The sequence below is a fragment of the Schistocerca serialis genome, chromosome 5 (assembly GCF_023864345.2).
Source record: "Schistocerca serialis cubense isolate TAMUIC-IGC-003099 chromosome 5, iqSchSeri2.2, whole genome shotgun sequence".
NCBI lineage: Eukaryota > Metazoa > Arthropoda > Insecta > Orthoptera > Acrididae > Schistocerca > Schistocerca serialis.
In genome coordinates, this window is record NC_064642.1 from 128436889 (window position 1) to 128454100 (window position 17212).

The 17212-nt window shown below is 46.0% G+C and overlaps 1 protein-coding gene across 1 annotated transcript in view; it reads left to right on the top strand.

The window, feature by feature from the left end:
* LOC126481792 (uncharacterized) overlaps positions 1-17212 on the top strand; it is a 327057-nt gene that overhangs the window by 26849 nt on the left and 282996 nt on the right. Inside the window, exons 4-6 of the mRNA XM_050105747.1 lie at positions 477-705; positions 6830-6979; positions 16903-17046. Coding sequence (XP_049961704.1) covers positions 477-705; positions 6830-6979; positions 16903-17046 — 523 coding nt within the window. The remainder of the gene's footprint in view (positions 1-476; positions 706-6829; positions 6980-16902; positions 17047-17212) is intronic.

Here is a 17212-nt window from a genome sequence, read left to right on the forward strand (position 1 = left end):
GAAGAAGGAAGAGACAATGGATAGAGTACTATGGAGGAGAAGGATCCAGAAGAGCAACGCCGACCCTACGTGACGTGGGACAAGGCGACGATAAAGAAGAAAGAAGAAGAGAGATAAGAAAGCGACCTAACAAAAGCGTGTTAAAATATACATCCTGACGGAATCTTAACAAAAGTCATCAAACGAAGGGAAACAATAAAAAATAAGTAAATAAATAAATAAATAAATATTAAGAAGACGTAAACGCACGAAATCCACTACTATAATGAGATTGAGTGCGGTGGTAATTGTCAGCTGTCAACACAACCGTCTCACACTACCACCTACATCAAACCTTTCTTCATGAGAATCCTTAACGTTGACGTTCCGTTCAGTTGACGTCCTGAGTGAATGCCGCCATTTGGAACGCACGTTTTGACGTTCCGTTCGGTGACTTCCCCTGTGAATTGACGTAACTTGGGGTGTCGCGTGCTCAGGCTGGCGGCGTGGCAGGCGCGCGCCTACCTGCGTCAGCTGTGCGCGGCCGTGTGCTACCTGCAGGCGCGCGCCATCGTGCACAAGGACATCAAGCCCGCCAACCTGCTGCTCGCGCCCGACGGCCGCCTCACGCTGGCCGACTTCGGCGTCGCCGAGGCGCTGCCGCTCTTCTCGCAGGGCGACACCTGCACGCGCAGCGAGGGCTCGCCCGCCTTCCAGCCGCCCGAGGTGAGCCGCTCCCTCGTCTCACCAGGGCACCTGAACATCAGTTCCCCACAGTTCCAATAAAACATAAAGATTAGATGATTTCCGAGCGCTGTTGAGTACAATAACTTCTTTACGTTAATAAATCATTCTCGGGTTTCAAGCCGCGTCAAGTGGTTTACTGCCCACGAGCTTTCGGCAGAGATCTACTGTGCCATTGTCAAGTGGATGACTGTCGTGTGGTTGTCGTTGTCGTGCTTATATAGCCGCGCCGTAGCAGTCGCTCGGGTCCGGACTGAAGCGCGTAGAACCTCTCGGCCACCACGGCCGGCGCGAGCGGGAGGGCGGCGGGAGGGGGGGGGGGGGGGCGGCGACAGTGAAGATGCTTTGGGCCGGCAGGACGGCGAGGCCTTCATGGTGATAATGCTATGTAGTCTGTCACCGAGACATCACGAGAATACTCGTCTACATACGGAAGCCGAAATTTGAATGCAACCTTCAGCCCAAATGTGAATGCAACGGGCCCGAGCCTTACAGCTTTACCTCATCGTGTGGCTTTCTTAATTTTGCTGGTCAGTGCGTATCGCCTTCGCCATTAGATGATCCCTAACGTAGGTAAGACACCGTTGGGTTCAGGTGACCGAGGAAAATTTCTATTATGTGGGCCTATACATTTGCCGATTAAGTTTTTCAACTTGTTGATTAACTGTGCAATAGGCCTTTTATTAGTGTCATTGGAATGGTAAACATGTATATAGTATTAATCAGCAATTGGAAACATGATTACTGTGTAATTAAACACCCCCAAAGAATTGCACGGGGCATGACCACGCAGCTATGGACGCTTCTCCGTGTGGTCGTGACACAGCGCGAAACTCTGTTTTTTAAGTTCGCAGAAAAATTCAGTTTTCAAGTTATTTCTGAGCAGAATTCAGATGCAAATGGCTCATTTCGTTTAGGACACGTCCGTTACCTATGCTCGGTGACAAGATGTTGAGCTACAGAAGAGGGAAACGTTGCGTCACTCTGGCGCTCGTGTGAACTGTTACACAGGGGGCGTCGCGAACAGCGTTACTGAACAAAGGGTTGCGTGTCGTTGCGAGGATCGTGTGAACTGGGTTTAAGCGTACCGGACAAAGGAAACGGCTTGAGTTGAAGAGCCGCCACGAGCGTGAACAACAGTTCGTACTCAGTGGAGCACGTTTTGTGAAAGAGTTTAGGTCAGAGACATTTTTTTGCAGCAACGCTTGTATGAATCAGTTACGAAGAGCAGCTTCACTTTTGACACTGATACTCGATGATTTAACATTTTGTCGAAACGGAGGTGATTGGCGGCGTAACGACAGCTCATACCGTTCAGGAAAGGGTTAAAAGTAGTGCAGGGTCTTATTGAAAGAGTACTCAATGAATTAAATTGAAATGCTGTAGGAAACCAAATGCAGAATGGCCAAGGCGGAATTCAAAACAAGTCTCTATCATTCAACACATAGAATGACTTAAGTATTGGAGGCTATTCCTAATCATTTGCAATTAGGTTCCATACTAGGGAATTTTCTGAGTATATGTACCCTTTTGAAAATTTTATTTTGCCCTACAAGGGTCAGTTACCATTAATTGCCGATGCAATTCACAAGAGGCAGCCTCCTTATCTCAGAGACCGCGGTCGCGTTCTCGCTTCCCGAGCACGGGGTCCCGGGTTCGATTCCCGGCGGGGTCAGGGATTTTCACCTGCCTCGAGATGACTGGGTGTTTGTGTTGTCCTCATCATTTCAATTTCGTTACTTGGGTATAGAATATACGAGCTCCACACACCGCACAGTGGCCCTCGCTTACCGGCGGCTTTTGCAGTCGATTCGGCACCATGTCCACGGTCAAGTGCACCGTAACTTAAACCAACTCCAATGTGTGTCCTGTGTCAACATGTATGTCGCCCCTAAACTGGTACACGTCTCCCAGATCCTCCCAATGCCGTTACTCCTTGGCCGCCGCATCCAATCAGCCTTTGGATATTTCGTGTCAGCAGGGGAACTTTTCAAAGTCCGCTACAACACTCTGTTATGCCTCCTGCACAAGGTGGCCTCGGACTCGTCAACGTGCGGGCGCGATCATCTGCACGCTTTGTCCACACTCTGTTGCGGCACTGGCGGGGGCTTGTCCCGTCCTTAACACGCAGTCCCTTAGATATCCTCCGACCAGCTTCTCTCGATCTACCGATCAATGTTTCACCTATTTCTCCATTATTGTACCACGTCGCCAAGTGTTTCATAGAACTCAGCTACGTTTGGGGCCGATCTTCCAGTCACCCGTCCTCCCCGTACAAAAGATTATTATCGTTTGTTTATGCTGTCCAGCCCTTGCTACCCCATGGTGCTACAGCACCCTGACATTAACTGGCGAACGGCTTGGGGGTGTGTGCATGCACCCTTTTTACCGTCGTCTGTGTCTGCACTCTGGTATGTTTTAGTCTATGGCAAATTCCCGACTAATAGTCGACTTCATCGCATGGGACTGGCCACCTCCCCACTCTGCCCTGACTGTCATCTCGAAGACACCGACGAGCACCGTCTTACTTGCCCCCTCAAACGAAACGTATTGCTCCTCCTCCAACGAATCGTGGGCTTTTACCTCCGTGCCCCGCCAACGACGGTAACCCCAGATTTCTTGTTTTTGCTCCAGACATTTCACTACCGTCTGGCTAAGCACCATACACTCATCTCGTTTCGATGACAGTCTTTAGAATACCTCTTTCAGAGTGGTCCACATACAGTCCTTGACTTCTGGTCCAAAGTTGTAACCGCGCATAGCACCCTCACCCGAAAACCATCTTACCGACAAACTTTTGCCGGTTATCTCCGCAGCATCTTCCTTGACCCCCCGCAAAGTTGGGGTGTGCCATGCCTACCCGTCACGTGATGCAACACCCTTATCCACGATCTCATGCATCGAAAAAAAAAGACAGAATATCTTATATTTTGTTGTATTTCATGTTTTTCTAATCTATTTGTTTAACTAACAATCATTTGTATATGTTTAAATGGTACCTTGATGAACTGTTGCATTGTATATCCAGGGTGTTACAAAAAGGTACGGCCAAACTTTCAGGAAACATTCCTCACACACAAATAAAGAAAAGATGTTATGTGGGCATGTGTCCGGAAACGCTTAATTTCCATGTTAGAGCATTTTAGTTTCGTCCAGCTACGCTCAATGGAGCACGTTATCATGATTTCATTCGGGATACTCTACCTGTGCTGCTAGAGCATGTGCCTTTACAAGTACGACACAACATGTGGTTCATGCACGATGGAGCTCCTGCACATTTCGGTCGAAGTGTTCGTACGCTTCTCAACAACAGATTCGGTGACCGATGGATTGGTAGAGGCGGACCAATTCCATGGCCTCCACGCTCTCCTGACCTCAACCCTCTTGACTTTCATTTATGGGGGCATTTGAAAGCTCTTGTCTACGCAACCGCGGTACCAAATGTAGAGACTCTTCGTGCTCGTATTGTGGACGGCTGTGATACAATACGCCATTCTCCAGGGCTGCATCAGCGCATCAGGGATTCCATGCGACGGAGGGTGGATGCATGTATCCTCGCTAACGGAGGACATTTTGAACATTTCCTGTAACAAAGTGTTTGAAGTCACGCTGGTACGTTCTGTTGCTGTGTGTTTCCATTCCATGATTAATGTGATTTGAAGAGAAGTAATAAAATGAGCTCTAACATGGAAAGTAAGCGTTTCCGGACACATGTCCACATAACATATTTTCTTTCTTTGTTTGTGAGGAATGTTTCCTGAAAGTTTGGCCGTACCTTTTTGTAACACCCTGTATATCGGTGTGCTGACCCCACGCCCCTGCACAGAGGATGACAGGGCGGTTGGCAGGTCCCGATTGGCCCATCTGGGCCAGAACTCGGAGCTTGGCTTTGCTTGCTTCAATTCAGAAGAAGGATTAAATAAATCATTCAAGTCTCAACGCGCAGGTGTTATGAGCAGTCAGAACACCAATGCACGTCACTGTTGTATTCCTTGGCAGAGTTTAATCAGTTTCATCGACAAACGTGTTCTTTAATTTATACACAATAGGAAACAATATACTGACTATTGTCCAGGCTGACGAGTAGATGGCACGTATCAGGTGAAGATCATGTATCTACCTGTTGCCTACTCTTTGCTTTCTTTTGCCTTTTTACTAAAAACAATACAGTCATTCACAAGTGTAAAGCGACATCTGCAGCATTTATATACATCTATACTATGCAAGATGTTAAGTGCATGTCATTGGGTGCCAGTTCCATTTGCGTGTGGAGCGCGGGAGGAATGATTGCGTTAAAGCCTCTGTCTGCGCGGTAATCCCGTTCGCGATCTTTACAGGAGCGTGAAGCATTGTAGTATGTTTCTAGATTCTTCGCCTATGGCTGGTTCTTGAAAGTTTTTAAGCAGTCCTTCACAGGATAGTGTGCGTCTCTCTACAAGTATACGCCACTTCAGTGGTTCTTAGCATCTCTTTCATGGATCAAATTAACCCGCCACCAATCGTGTTGCTGTTCTTTGTGTACCTTCAGTACAGGTTTATTTTAAATGATCGAAGCGATCTCATAAGTGCACTATATCTATATTAATTGACAAATTGTCACCAAACTCAACACTCCTATAGAAGATCTTAAAAAGTTTTGAACTGTTACAGTCACACTTCAGATTTCTGACACTAGAGCGCAGAAGGCAGCAGTTCGACAATATTGCGACAGGCGCCTAGAAAGTATATGTCGTGCTGGAAATGCATTCACATCAGTCTGCCGTAGTAGTATTCACCAAAGGTCCACCAACTGCCAACTCCATTCAGCGATAGTATGCGCTGTATACAACTTCGGGATTCTTCTGAAAGGGGGGGAATAACAGGTTTTCCGGAAGTGAGTGAAGAAACAGTTGACTGCATGCGGGCGAGTTTCGTACGTAGCCCTCAGAAGACTACGAACAGAAAAAGCAAGAGCTGAACATACCGTAACCGACAGTTCGGAAGATACTAAGGAAACAACTGAAGCCTTACCGGTCGCACTTTGTACAAGTCCTGACTCCCGATGACGGTCAGACGCTTTGAATTTTGGGCACAGTTGCAACAGCTTGTAGAAGGGGATGGTTTTTATGAGAAACTTGTCTTCAGTGCTGAAGCAACATTTCCTGTGAATGTCACTGTGAAGAGGTACGATGCGCGAATCTGAGGGGGAAAGAGAACTCCTCCTCCCCCTCCCTCCCCGCTATCGTGCAGCAGTTTCGAGATTCAACAAAACGTACGGTTTAAAGTTTACAGTCTTCCTTCTGAAAAAAAAAAAATTACAGGACGTGTCTATCTGGGCATGCTGGAAAATTAGCTAATGCCAAGACTGGAGAAGACGGTGTGGACCAACCAATAGGATGGTGGTCCACCCCACGTCCAACATGATGTTCGTGAATTTTCGTGAATTCTCAAACAGGAAATTGAGAAACCGATGGATGAGCCGTGTTGGGGTTGATTATCGGCAATTCATGTCATGGCGTCCACCCTCTCCCGACGTAACCCCTTGCTACTTTTTTGTGTGCGGTTGCGTGAAAGATTCAGTGTTTACGCCTCCTCCTACCAACAAAGCCACCAGCCTGCGAGCTCGCACCAGCAGTGATTTTGAACAGACTGATAGGGATATGCTGCTCCGAACTTGATATGAACTCGATTATCGACTTGATATCTCCAGAATCAGTGTTTTCCTATATGTGTGACAAGCCCAGTGACAATATGTCGAATAATATAGCTACAGCAAATACGTGAAAGCGCTTCAATCATTTATAGTTGAAAATCAACACCTCATCTAATTACAATTTAATATTTTTATGAACCAAATATTTTAATGGAACGTGCTTAAAACTGTAGAGGGAGGACATTTTAAAAATAGTTCTCAGTTATACTTGCGTGTGATATTTCGACACATTCGTCCGTGAATCCTTGGAAGATTCCTCTGAGTTCACTTTGGTGTTGCGCTGCTCTGCTAGTTCATATTAAATGCTACTGCTGACTGAGGAAAATTAACGTATCTGTTAAATGAAAGTCGCGATGTACTACTAGACTGGGCCTTTTCAGTACATTGTACTGACGTGAGCTTTTGGCGGTGGAGGTGGCGAACTGCGAGCCGTCGTTCTCAGGCTTCAAGCTGGACGTGTGGAGCTGCGGCGTGACGCTGTACTGCATGCTGCTGGGCGTCCACCCCTTCCTGGAGGGTTGTTCCAGCGTCTACCAGCTGCAGACGCGCATCGCCCACTACCAGGTGAAACTCACAGCGCGTTACGACATACGAGCGGTGGTAATTGTTTTAATTATCAGCCACAAAAATGTTTTTGTTTGTTTGGAGGTTCGTGTCTGCAGTTCTGGTACACACTGGAATCCACGCGCCGCAGTTTCGCAATACGCCGGTAGAGATGCAATCTCCGCTTTATCAGTGAGGTGCGCTATTTAGTTTTGTCACCTCTGCGGTTCTATGGTGTCGCGATTTCAACGTGTATTACGGCTGCAGACATTTGTTCGTTAACGAACAAAAAAGAGGCGCAACACTGAAACTTCCTGGCGGATTAAAACTGTGTGCCGGACCGAGACTCGAACTCACAGCTTCACTTCCGCCAGGAGAGCTTTTGTGAAGTTTGGAAAGTAGGAGACGAGGTACTAGCGGAAAGATCCCGAGTTCGAGTCCCGGTCCGGCACACAGTTTTAATCTGCCAGGAAGTTTCATATCAGCGCACACTCCGCTGCAGAGTGAAAATCTCATTCTGGAGGCATAACACTGTTTGTTTCCAAGTGAGGAGTGAGAATTAAAACCTTATAAATACCGATCGTAATTAGACACTCTTTCTTCCCATTGATAAAGAACGATATTTCCTGTTCTTGTTTACAATTTTATCCTGATATTCGTCTTAAAGCACGATATTTGCTGTTCTTGTTTACAATTATCTCCTGATATTCGCCCCCTACAGAGTTCTCGAATAATCCTACTCGGAACCTGTACTATAGTTAGTCTTCGGAGGAACGTTTTTTTCCGTGCAAGAAGGGTGCTCCAAAACTGTCTGAAAATGCTTTCATGGGTGTTACAGGGGCGTTGTGCTGTGAGCAATAATTATTAAGAAAAAAAATTGATACTTTGCGCCGTTTTCGAATTAATTAGCACTGAAATTAGCCAGTCGGGCCGTCGCGCACACAAATTCAAGCGATCCGCCAGAGACGGTGTCGCCAAAAGTATTCTTCGTTTGGTTTCCTAAAACGGAACAAGAGAGTGACGCAAATATTGGACATTGGACGGTAGTAAGGATCGAACCCAAGCCAAAGACTGAGCAGTCTCGTGCGCTGTCCCCTACGCTGAGAGAGCAATTGACACTAACTGCATCTGTAGGGTGTGGCGTTCGCTGTGTTATTCAGTGGTTTGGTATTTAACTAATTTGTAAATGAAGATGATAATATTATTTCATTACAGTGAGTAATTGCAAAATAATTTTTTTTCTCCCGGCTAAAGATTTGGCCAAGTTGCTAAATAAATCCAAATAAACGTCGTGTTAAAGTGTTGTCTGTAAGTTGTGTGTCACTAAAATCACAGTTCATACGACAGATTATTGATTATGATGGAAACAGCTATCTTCAGCAAAATGATCATTAAATCCGCCGAATATCAGCCGCTCACAACACTGACGTATGTTACCTGAAACAATATTCTTCGCAACTCGTGCGTAATTAATTTCGGCTCCATACATCAGCAAGAAAAGTATGTTATATGGATCGTGCTATGTGCACTGTTTTTAAAGAACCAATCTGATTCGAATTATTTTCATTAAAATGAGTTCGGGACCACCGGTGTGCTTTCATTTTTAAACATTTTTATTACTTTCGGCATTTATGTCTGCAGAGTTGCGTAATTTGAATTTGCCGCTGAGATAATTGTTAAGATGGCGGCAGACAATAGACAGAGACTTTTTATTGTTGGAGTAAATTTCCTTTTAACAGGATAAGTATTTGAATTAAGGCTTATTAAACTTTACTTTTATATTGTGCACTATTTAGACTAACTTTCATCAAACAAACCTTTCATACTTTCTTAAGAAACACAGATAAAAATGCGATACAAATCGCTATCATCAATGGCTGCGCTCCTTGCAGCGGAAAGAAATAATTAACACAGATAATGTTTATTGAGAGAGGAATTAAAGTTACAATTAATTATTCACTCATGTTTATAATATTAATGAACTCCATTCTCAAGTAATAATTAACAAATAATTACAATTTCTTAACAGACCTCAGTTTGATATGCGTCTTGCGTCCGCAACCTACAAAAGCCAACCAAATAAAGGTATAAACAAAGGAAGACGAACGCAGATCATAAAAGGAATTTAATCATTGTCTTTGTATGATACCCATCGATATGTCCAATTAATCATAAAATATTATATAAATAATTAATATTTGTCGTCGTTTTGTTTTAGTTTACTGTTTTTCTATATGTCGGATAGATAATGTTTATAACTGTTAGAGGCATAATTTCCTCTCGTCGTACTGTAGCTAAAATTTATCTCGTGGATGTTACAAGGGCCGCTCGAATCTGCGTGCGCAAAGCCCTGATTGGCTAAATTTAGTGTTAAATAGCTCGGAAACGGTACAACGTATCGAATTTATTTTTCTTAACAACCTACCCTTAAACCCCCTTACAAGCTTTCCAGGCTGTTTCTGACCACTCCGTTTAGAGTGATTCGGTTTCGATGTAACACACTTTCAGGCGTGACGGAAAAGAGTAAATGTATCAATTTGAGGTAAGGGACCATGACGTGGAAAAGACAGAGTCGAAAATTCTAAGCGAAAACCGTTCTGAACCTTTGACAGTGGAATACATGTACCTGTACTGTTGTTGCTAAGACTGCAGGGTTGGCAACTTTCAGAGGCGATACTAGGGACCGAAAGAAAGAAGAAAAAAAAAAAGTCCAGTAAATATAGGGTCTAAGACGATATGGTACCTTCCAGTCTTGTAATGGGTAAAGCAGAGAGACAATCGGAGCATTAATCTTCTTTTCCTTTTACAGTCGCAACATGACGAACTGCAGCTTTAGTAAATCCTACTACGTAATCCTATTACGTATCTTTCAACGAGAGCTTGTTAATTTGCGTGGACTGGCGCTTTTTAAACGCCGCGTCAGATTTTGTGTAGGCTGTCCTCGGAAAAAAGGATCGTGTAATATAGAGGACGTCCGGAAAGAATATATAATATCGTTTAAGTCTGAAATATAAGCACATGCAGAAAACATTAGTCACATACATCTGTGCTCAGGTGACAGCCGACCACACCAGATAGTGTGCAAGTCGACGACAAGCTATCTCTATCAACTGACCACAGAGCTGTGTGACACGTTTTCTCCAGTGTGCTTGTATTTCAGGCTTAAACGGTCGTAGAGTTCTGAGGATTACTATTGTAAATAAATAGTGTCTGCTGTGCTGTGTCTGAGCTAGAGCACTGCATCCCAGCGGCAGGGCGAGTCAGCGGCAGTCGTTTCCCATTACTCACTATGCACGAGGTTCAGTCTTTCACAGTTGCGAATGGGCGAGCACTTGGCGAGTTCGATCTAAAGGTGGCCACACACGTAACTGCGTGCTTGACAGGTAACCCTCGCGCTAGCGCTTTTCGCAAGCACGCACGCGCTTCCACACGACACGAGCATCTACATCTACATATATACTCCGCTAGCCACCAAGCGGTATGTGGCGGAGGGTACAATTCGCGCCAAAGTCATATTTCTCCCCCTCTGTTCCACTTGCGGATCGCGCGAGGGAAAAACGACTGTCTGAACGCCTTACTACGAGCTCTTATTTCCCTTATCTTTGAGTGGTGATCATTGTGCGATTTGAAAGTTGGTGGTAATAATATATGCTCTACATCCTCGGTGCTCCTACAAGCATCAGTTTGTACCAGAAATATGTCGAGTTCAGTCGACGATATGCTGCCTTTGGCAGCTTATTTGCTTCTGTAGGAAAAAAAAGGAAACATAATTTGTAGATTAAAGCATGATTAGTCAGTGACCTGGCATGTTTAACTCCGGATGAATGGACGAATGTACGAGGGCGTGCTGAAAACTGTAGCCTCCGTGTCTTTTGTGTAGAAATTCTAAGAAGCTTTATAAATAAAATGAATGGTATAAACATTCTACATCTATATTCTTCGTGTCTACACATTTGCAGCCGTCTGCCGCTAGAGGGCTCCGAATTGTAACGTGTAACACGTCGGGGAGAAAGTAACTATCTTGGCGCCTGAGAAACAGCGTGCTATAATCGAGTTTTGAATTCGAAGCGTTCATCTGCACATAGAGCATCCACTCCTCCAGCATACCAGACCAAACACGAGCGCTGCAACAATCTGAAGCCTTGGGTTCAGTGTCATCGATCATCCTCTATACAGTCCCGACTTGGCCCCAACCGATTTTCATGTATTTTCAAAACTTAAAGAACACTTTCGACGATTTCATTTTGATAGCGATGAATCAGTGCAAGCAGATATGAGGTAGTAGCTCCGTCAAATTCAAATGGTTCAAATGGCTCTGAGCACTATGGGACTTAACACTCCCCTAGACTTAGAACTACTTAAACCCAACTAACCTACCGACATCACACACATCCATGCCCGGGGCAGGATTCGAACCTGCGACCGTAGCAGCAGCGTGGTTCGGGACTGAAGCGCCTAGAGCCGCTCGGCCACAGCGGGCTCCGTCAAGGCAGCCAAACATTCTGCAGTGACGGTATCAACAAACTGGTCTCTTGTTGCGAGAAATGAGTTCGTTGCAACCTATGTTGACAAATATGTAGACACGGAGAATAAAGGTGTAGAATGTGAATGTTGTTGTTGTTGTTGTTGTTGTGGTCTTCAGTCCTGAGACTGGTTTGATGCAGCCCTCCATGCTACTCTATCCTGTGCAAGCTTCTTCATCTCCCAGTACCTACTGCAGCCTACATCCTTCTGAATCTGCTTAGTGTATTCATCTCTTGGTCTCCCTCTACGATTTTTACCCTCCACGCTGCCCTCCAATACTAAATTGGTGATCCCTTGATGCCTCAGAACATGTCCTACCAACCGATCCCTTCTATGTTAATAGCGTTCGTTTTATTTAATATGGTTGAAGAATTTTCGAATCCGGAGATATTGCTTTTGAGCAAGCCATCGTATTTGAACCTTCTGTCATCGTTACGCCTTTGATTAGAAAGAAGGATACAGTCATCAGGAATTCCATTACATCACATTAAAGAATAAGAGCAACACTGCGATTTTCGTGACGGCAAGGAGTTATGAACACATGAAATACACAGCTGTGATTTGATGTTTGTACAAAATGTCATTTAACGGGTTTGAAAAAATCAAATTACTGCCGAATGATTGCAGCTGCCTCTCTGTTCGTGATACATACGTTCAAGCATGCTGCCACTTATATGCATACACAAGCCTGCGCCGCCATGTCCAAGGCGCCTTGCCACGGTTCGCGCGGCTCACCCCGTCGGTAGTTCGAGTCTTCCCTTGGGCATGGTTTTTGTCCTTAGAGTAAGTTAGATTAAGTTGTGCAAGCCTAGGGACCGATGACCTTAGCAGTTTGGTCCCATAGGAACTTACCACACAACTTTGCATAACTGAAATTCAGCCACGCGTCAAGCAGCTTGTACAATCCTGAGGCTTCTGCAAATTTATCCTGCACATGCCCAAGCACGATTGCGCAGAACGCTTGCGCGTGTGTGCCTGTGAAGCGTGCAGTTACGTATGTGCTTGATCCTTTCCACACGGCTAAGGGAACGTGACGGTTTGCTAGTCATAAAGCAGCAGCGCTAGTGCAGCAGAAGAGCATCAACCTGCGGACACTGCAGCTTTGCGGCATTTGCGCATCCACATGACTATGGAAGCGCTTACGCCACCCGGCGAGGTGGTGTCGGTCATCTTCGGCAATTGCTAGCAAGCTCCCTCTCTCGTGCACAGCCACCGCTAGAACGCTACGCGGATCGAGCGAGCGCTTGTAGTGCTCTAGTCTGACGAGGAGAGCACGACAAGTGCCGTAACACAATTTCCCGGAAACTTCCGTCAGTGGAAGAGGAACCAAAATGAGCGAACACTTGTCTCGGCTTGTCCGTAGATACTCGACCGTCTCTGAGAAAACGACGCTCAGATTTTCGAGATATTTCACATGCCTTTTAGCACAGTGGCTAGCTCACGGACTTCCAGTTTTGCATCCCGCATTCGAAACCCGATTCTTGCTTTTATTTATTTTATATTTTTTTATTTTTCTGCCCATCTACGTAAATGGTTGCTACACGAACGTTTCTTACCAAGTTAGAGGATACAATAACGTTACATTGACTGTAAAATTACAACTGGGTTTTACAATAAGTATTAGGCCTACAAATTTATTATATAATATATGTGTATATGGTATTTTCAGCGGTCACCATCTTTTTAAGTCTCGTATTCTTATATTTCATTCTTATATACGTTCTTACATTAATTGTTATATTTTGTTCTTATGTTTAATCTTCAGGAAGATTTGTTGCATTCCCTTGGATGGTACCGATCGTAGAAACATCCGAAACATGGATATTCCGAAGACCACGAGCATCACGCGAAGGACAGTTTGGCACAGCGACATTTCTTCGTGTGAATCTCACTCGGGAAAGATACGTCCATAACACTGCTGAAGATTTCACGCGTTGGCAATAACGCCGTGGCAAACCACGCATAACGGACCGCTTTTCCATAAACTGCCGCTTGCAGTTGATTATGAACCAAGATACACTAGAAAACTTTCACCAAAAACAATTTCAAATTTTCTTTCCTTTTTATTTTCATTTTATGTTTTTAATTCCTACCTCTGACATAAAATTAGTAGATTAATAAGGACGACATTATACAATATACATTGTAAAACATTCGTGTAGTAATCTTCTACAGACATAGGTATTTAAATAGGTATATAAATGAAAGACAAAAATGAAAGTAATAATCGGGTTTCGAAAACGGGGAAAAAAATTAAGAAGCCGCGGCGCTAACCGCTGTGCCACCATTTCGTCTGAGGATACCGAGCGGTAAAACGCACGCGAAGTAGCGGAAAATACCTCGAAAACTTTGGCGGTCATTTCTGAAAAAACGGTGGAGTATCACGGACAAGCAGAGACACGTGTTCTCTTACACCAAAGAGGCAAAGAAACTGGTACGCCTGCCTAACGTCGTGTAGGGCCCTCCGAGAGCGCGCAGAAGTACCGCAACACGACGTGGCGTGGACTCGACTAATGTCTGAAATAGTGCTGGAGGGAATTGACACCAGCAGGGCTGTCCATAAATCCGCAAAAGTACGAAGGGATGAAGATCTCTTCTGAACAGCACGTTGCTTGGCATCCCAGATATGCTCATTAATATTCATGTGTGGGGACTTTGATGGCCAGAGGAAGTGTTCCTGGAGCCACTCTGTAGCAATTCTGGACGTGCGGGGTGTCGCATTGTCTTTCTGTAATTGCCCAAGTCCGTCGGAATGCGCAATGGACAGAAATGGATGCAGGTGATCAGACAGCATGCTTACGTACGTGGCACCTGTCAGAGTCGTTTGTAGACGTATCAAGGGTCACATATCACTCCAGCTGCACACGTCCCACACTATTACAGAGCCTTCACCAGCTTGAACAGCCCCCTGCTGTTATGCAGGGTCCATGGATTCAAGAGTTATCTCCATACCCGTACGCGTCCATCCACTCTATACAATTTGAAACGAGAGTCGTCCGGCCAGTAACATGTTTCTAATGTCGGTGTTGGCGGACCGAGGCAACGCGTAAAGCTTTGTGTCGTGCAATCATCAAGGGTACACGAGAGGACCTTTGGCTCCGAAAGCCCATACCGATGATGTTTCGTTGAATGGTTCGCACGCTGACACTTGTTGGTGGCCCAGCACTGAAATCTGCAGCAGTTTGCGGAAGGGTTGCACTTCTGACACGTTGAACTATTCTCTTCAGTCGTCGTTGGTTCCGTTCTTGCAGCATCTTTCTCCGGCCGCAGCATTGTCGGAGATTTGATGTTTTGCCAGATTCCTGATATTCACGGTACACTCGTGAAATGGTCGTACGGGAAAATCCCCCGAGCGGACGATTTGGATGGGATTCGGTTAATGAAAAGGGGACATACAATTCAAGGTTTATTTCCCCAAAACAATTAATTAATTGTAATAAATTACACTGTGGCTTACAAACTACAGTGACACAAACAAAACAAGCTGCTTACAATACGAGGTAATAAAAATGTTATATACCACAGGTAAACAGAGAAACTTCAGAACTGTTTACAATTTGATACATTAACAAATAACCATTGTGCATTAAACTACATACTTTCACCTAAGACAGTTAAATTTTTAAATGTGAAGCACAAATGTATAATTTACAATTAAATTTTCAGTTGAAGTTACTCCTTCCTATACCTTCTTTAAAAGAGTGATAAAATATCCAACAGGTATCTCAATTAAAAATGCCCTAAAATGCTTAACACAACAACGCGTACATGACTAAATATATGTACGGCAAAGCCCAACATCAACAGCGCAAAACACATTCAGACTCTCGCCACCATGGGCCGCTTGCCGGTCAAAACATATTACGACTACAGCAGCGGCCAAACAAACATAGGTAATAACACAGGCCACCTAGCAATCTTGCCAAAATCAGTTTACAAGAAGGGGGGGGGGGGGACACAATAAATACCATACGCAAGTGCACTTGCCAAACCTACTTCTAAAAATACAGTATAAAAGGCTCTCAATTAATGACAAATCCGGGATAGGCCCGGCAGTATTACATCTGAGCGCTGGTAGCCAAAATAAGGTTGACAGATGCCAAGGTCTGACATCATCTTAGGGCTAACTGGCACAACAAATAAATAAGAGTAAAAGAACAAGCAAATGTCAATGCCCAAGAATTTAAATAGGATTAAGTACACACGAGGTTAAAATCAATTACTAGCACCTTGGACATCGTCTTAGGCTTAATTGACACTACAAATAAATAAAGGTAAAAGAACAGACAAATGACAATGCCCAGCAATTTAAATAAAAATAAGTAAGCACAAGGCTAAAAGCAGTTGCTAGCAACTTAACAAGCACACATAAAAATATCAGACTGCTGCCACATCACAAACGGAACAGGTGCGCGCGCCGTCCCCAGCATGCCGGAAAACCAATAACACACGCTCCAGCATCCGAGCCAGCCTCTCCACAGTAATTTCAACTCAGAATCAGGGCACGTGAGCACATCGGGTCCACGCAAAACACACACTGCCAAATAATTCCCACCAACAGATACGGCTGCCCCCCGAGGCGGGAAAACAGGGGCGACGACCAGGAACACACCAGCGGAAAACTCGACACCCTGACTCCGGCTAAAACGGAATCACGCAGAAAATATAAACAACAGCTGAAGTAAGGTGAAACGAACCCCGCCACGCAGACCGGACAGAGCAAACACACAGAAAGGCTGCCCTGCAGTCCTTACAACTCTTGGGTGCGGAAACCCAAGCGATATCGTGGCACCCTTTTCAGAGGCGGAGAACCTCGAGCGATCGCGTGCGGGGATCCATCAGTTGTCCACTACACCACATCATCAACACGCCACACTGCCCAACGCCCAAATCAACGAAGCAGCCAACAACGAGACCACACCTCCGTGCCGGGGCGGAAGACAAAATATCACCAGCTCGGTGCGAATCCAACTGCCGAGCCGAGCGCGCGCGCGGAAAACGCTCCAGAGGGCAGCAGCCGCCTCAGCGCCTGCGCAGGCCGAACCAGATGGAAACAGAAATACAAGTCGCTATCGATAGTGCCGGATACGCAGCGCGCCAGAGAAATGGCACATCCCCATCCTCGTGCAACGACTATAACACGTTCAAACTAACTTAAATCTTAATTACCTGCCATTGTAGCAGCAGTAACCGATCTAACAACTGCGCCAGACACTTGTTGTCCTATATACGCGCAGCGCCGTGTTCTACCTATTTACATATCCCTGTATTTGAATACGCGTACCTACAGCAGTTTTTTGGAGCTTCAGTGTATATTGACTCCGTCAAGGCCAAGTTCCTGGGAAATCTGGTTACGGCACTTGCCGTGTTCTCCTGTGCGACTGTGCGCGGCCAGTGACAGAGAGTTCGCGTGGCGGCAGGTGACGTTCCCGAGCAGCCTGGAGGCGGTGTCGGAGGAGGTGCTGCGCGGGCTGATGGCGCGCCTGCCGGCGGAGCGCTGGTCGGCGGACCGGCTGTCGCAGCACGCGTGGCTGGTGCGCGCCGCGCCCCCGCCGCCGCTGCCCGCCGCCGCCGCCCTCGCCGCGCCGCCCACCAGGGGTGCCTCCGCGCTGCTGGCGCCGCCCTCGCCGCGCGCCGCCGGCGACGGCCTGCCGCCGCCGCCACCCCCTCCGCAGCCCCCGCCTCCTCCCCCTCCACCTCGTCCTCCGCCGCCGCCGCCCCGACAGCTCG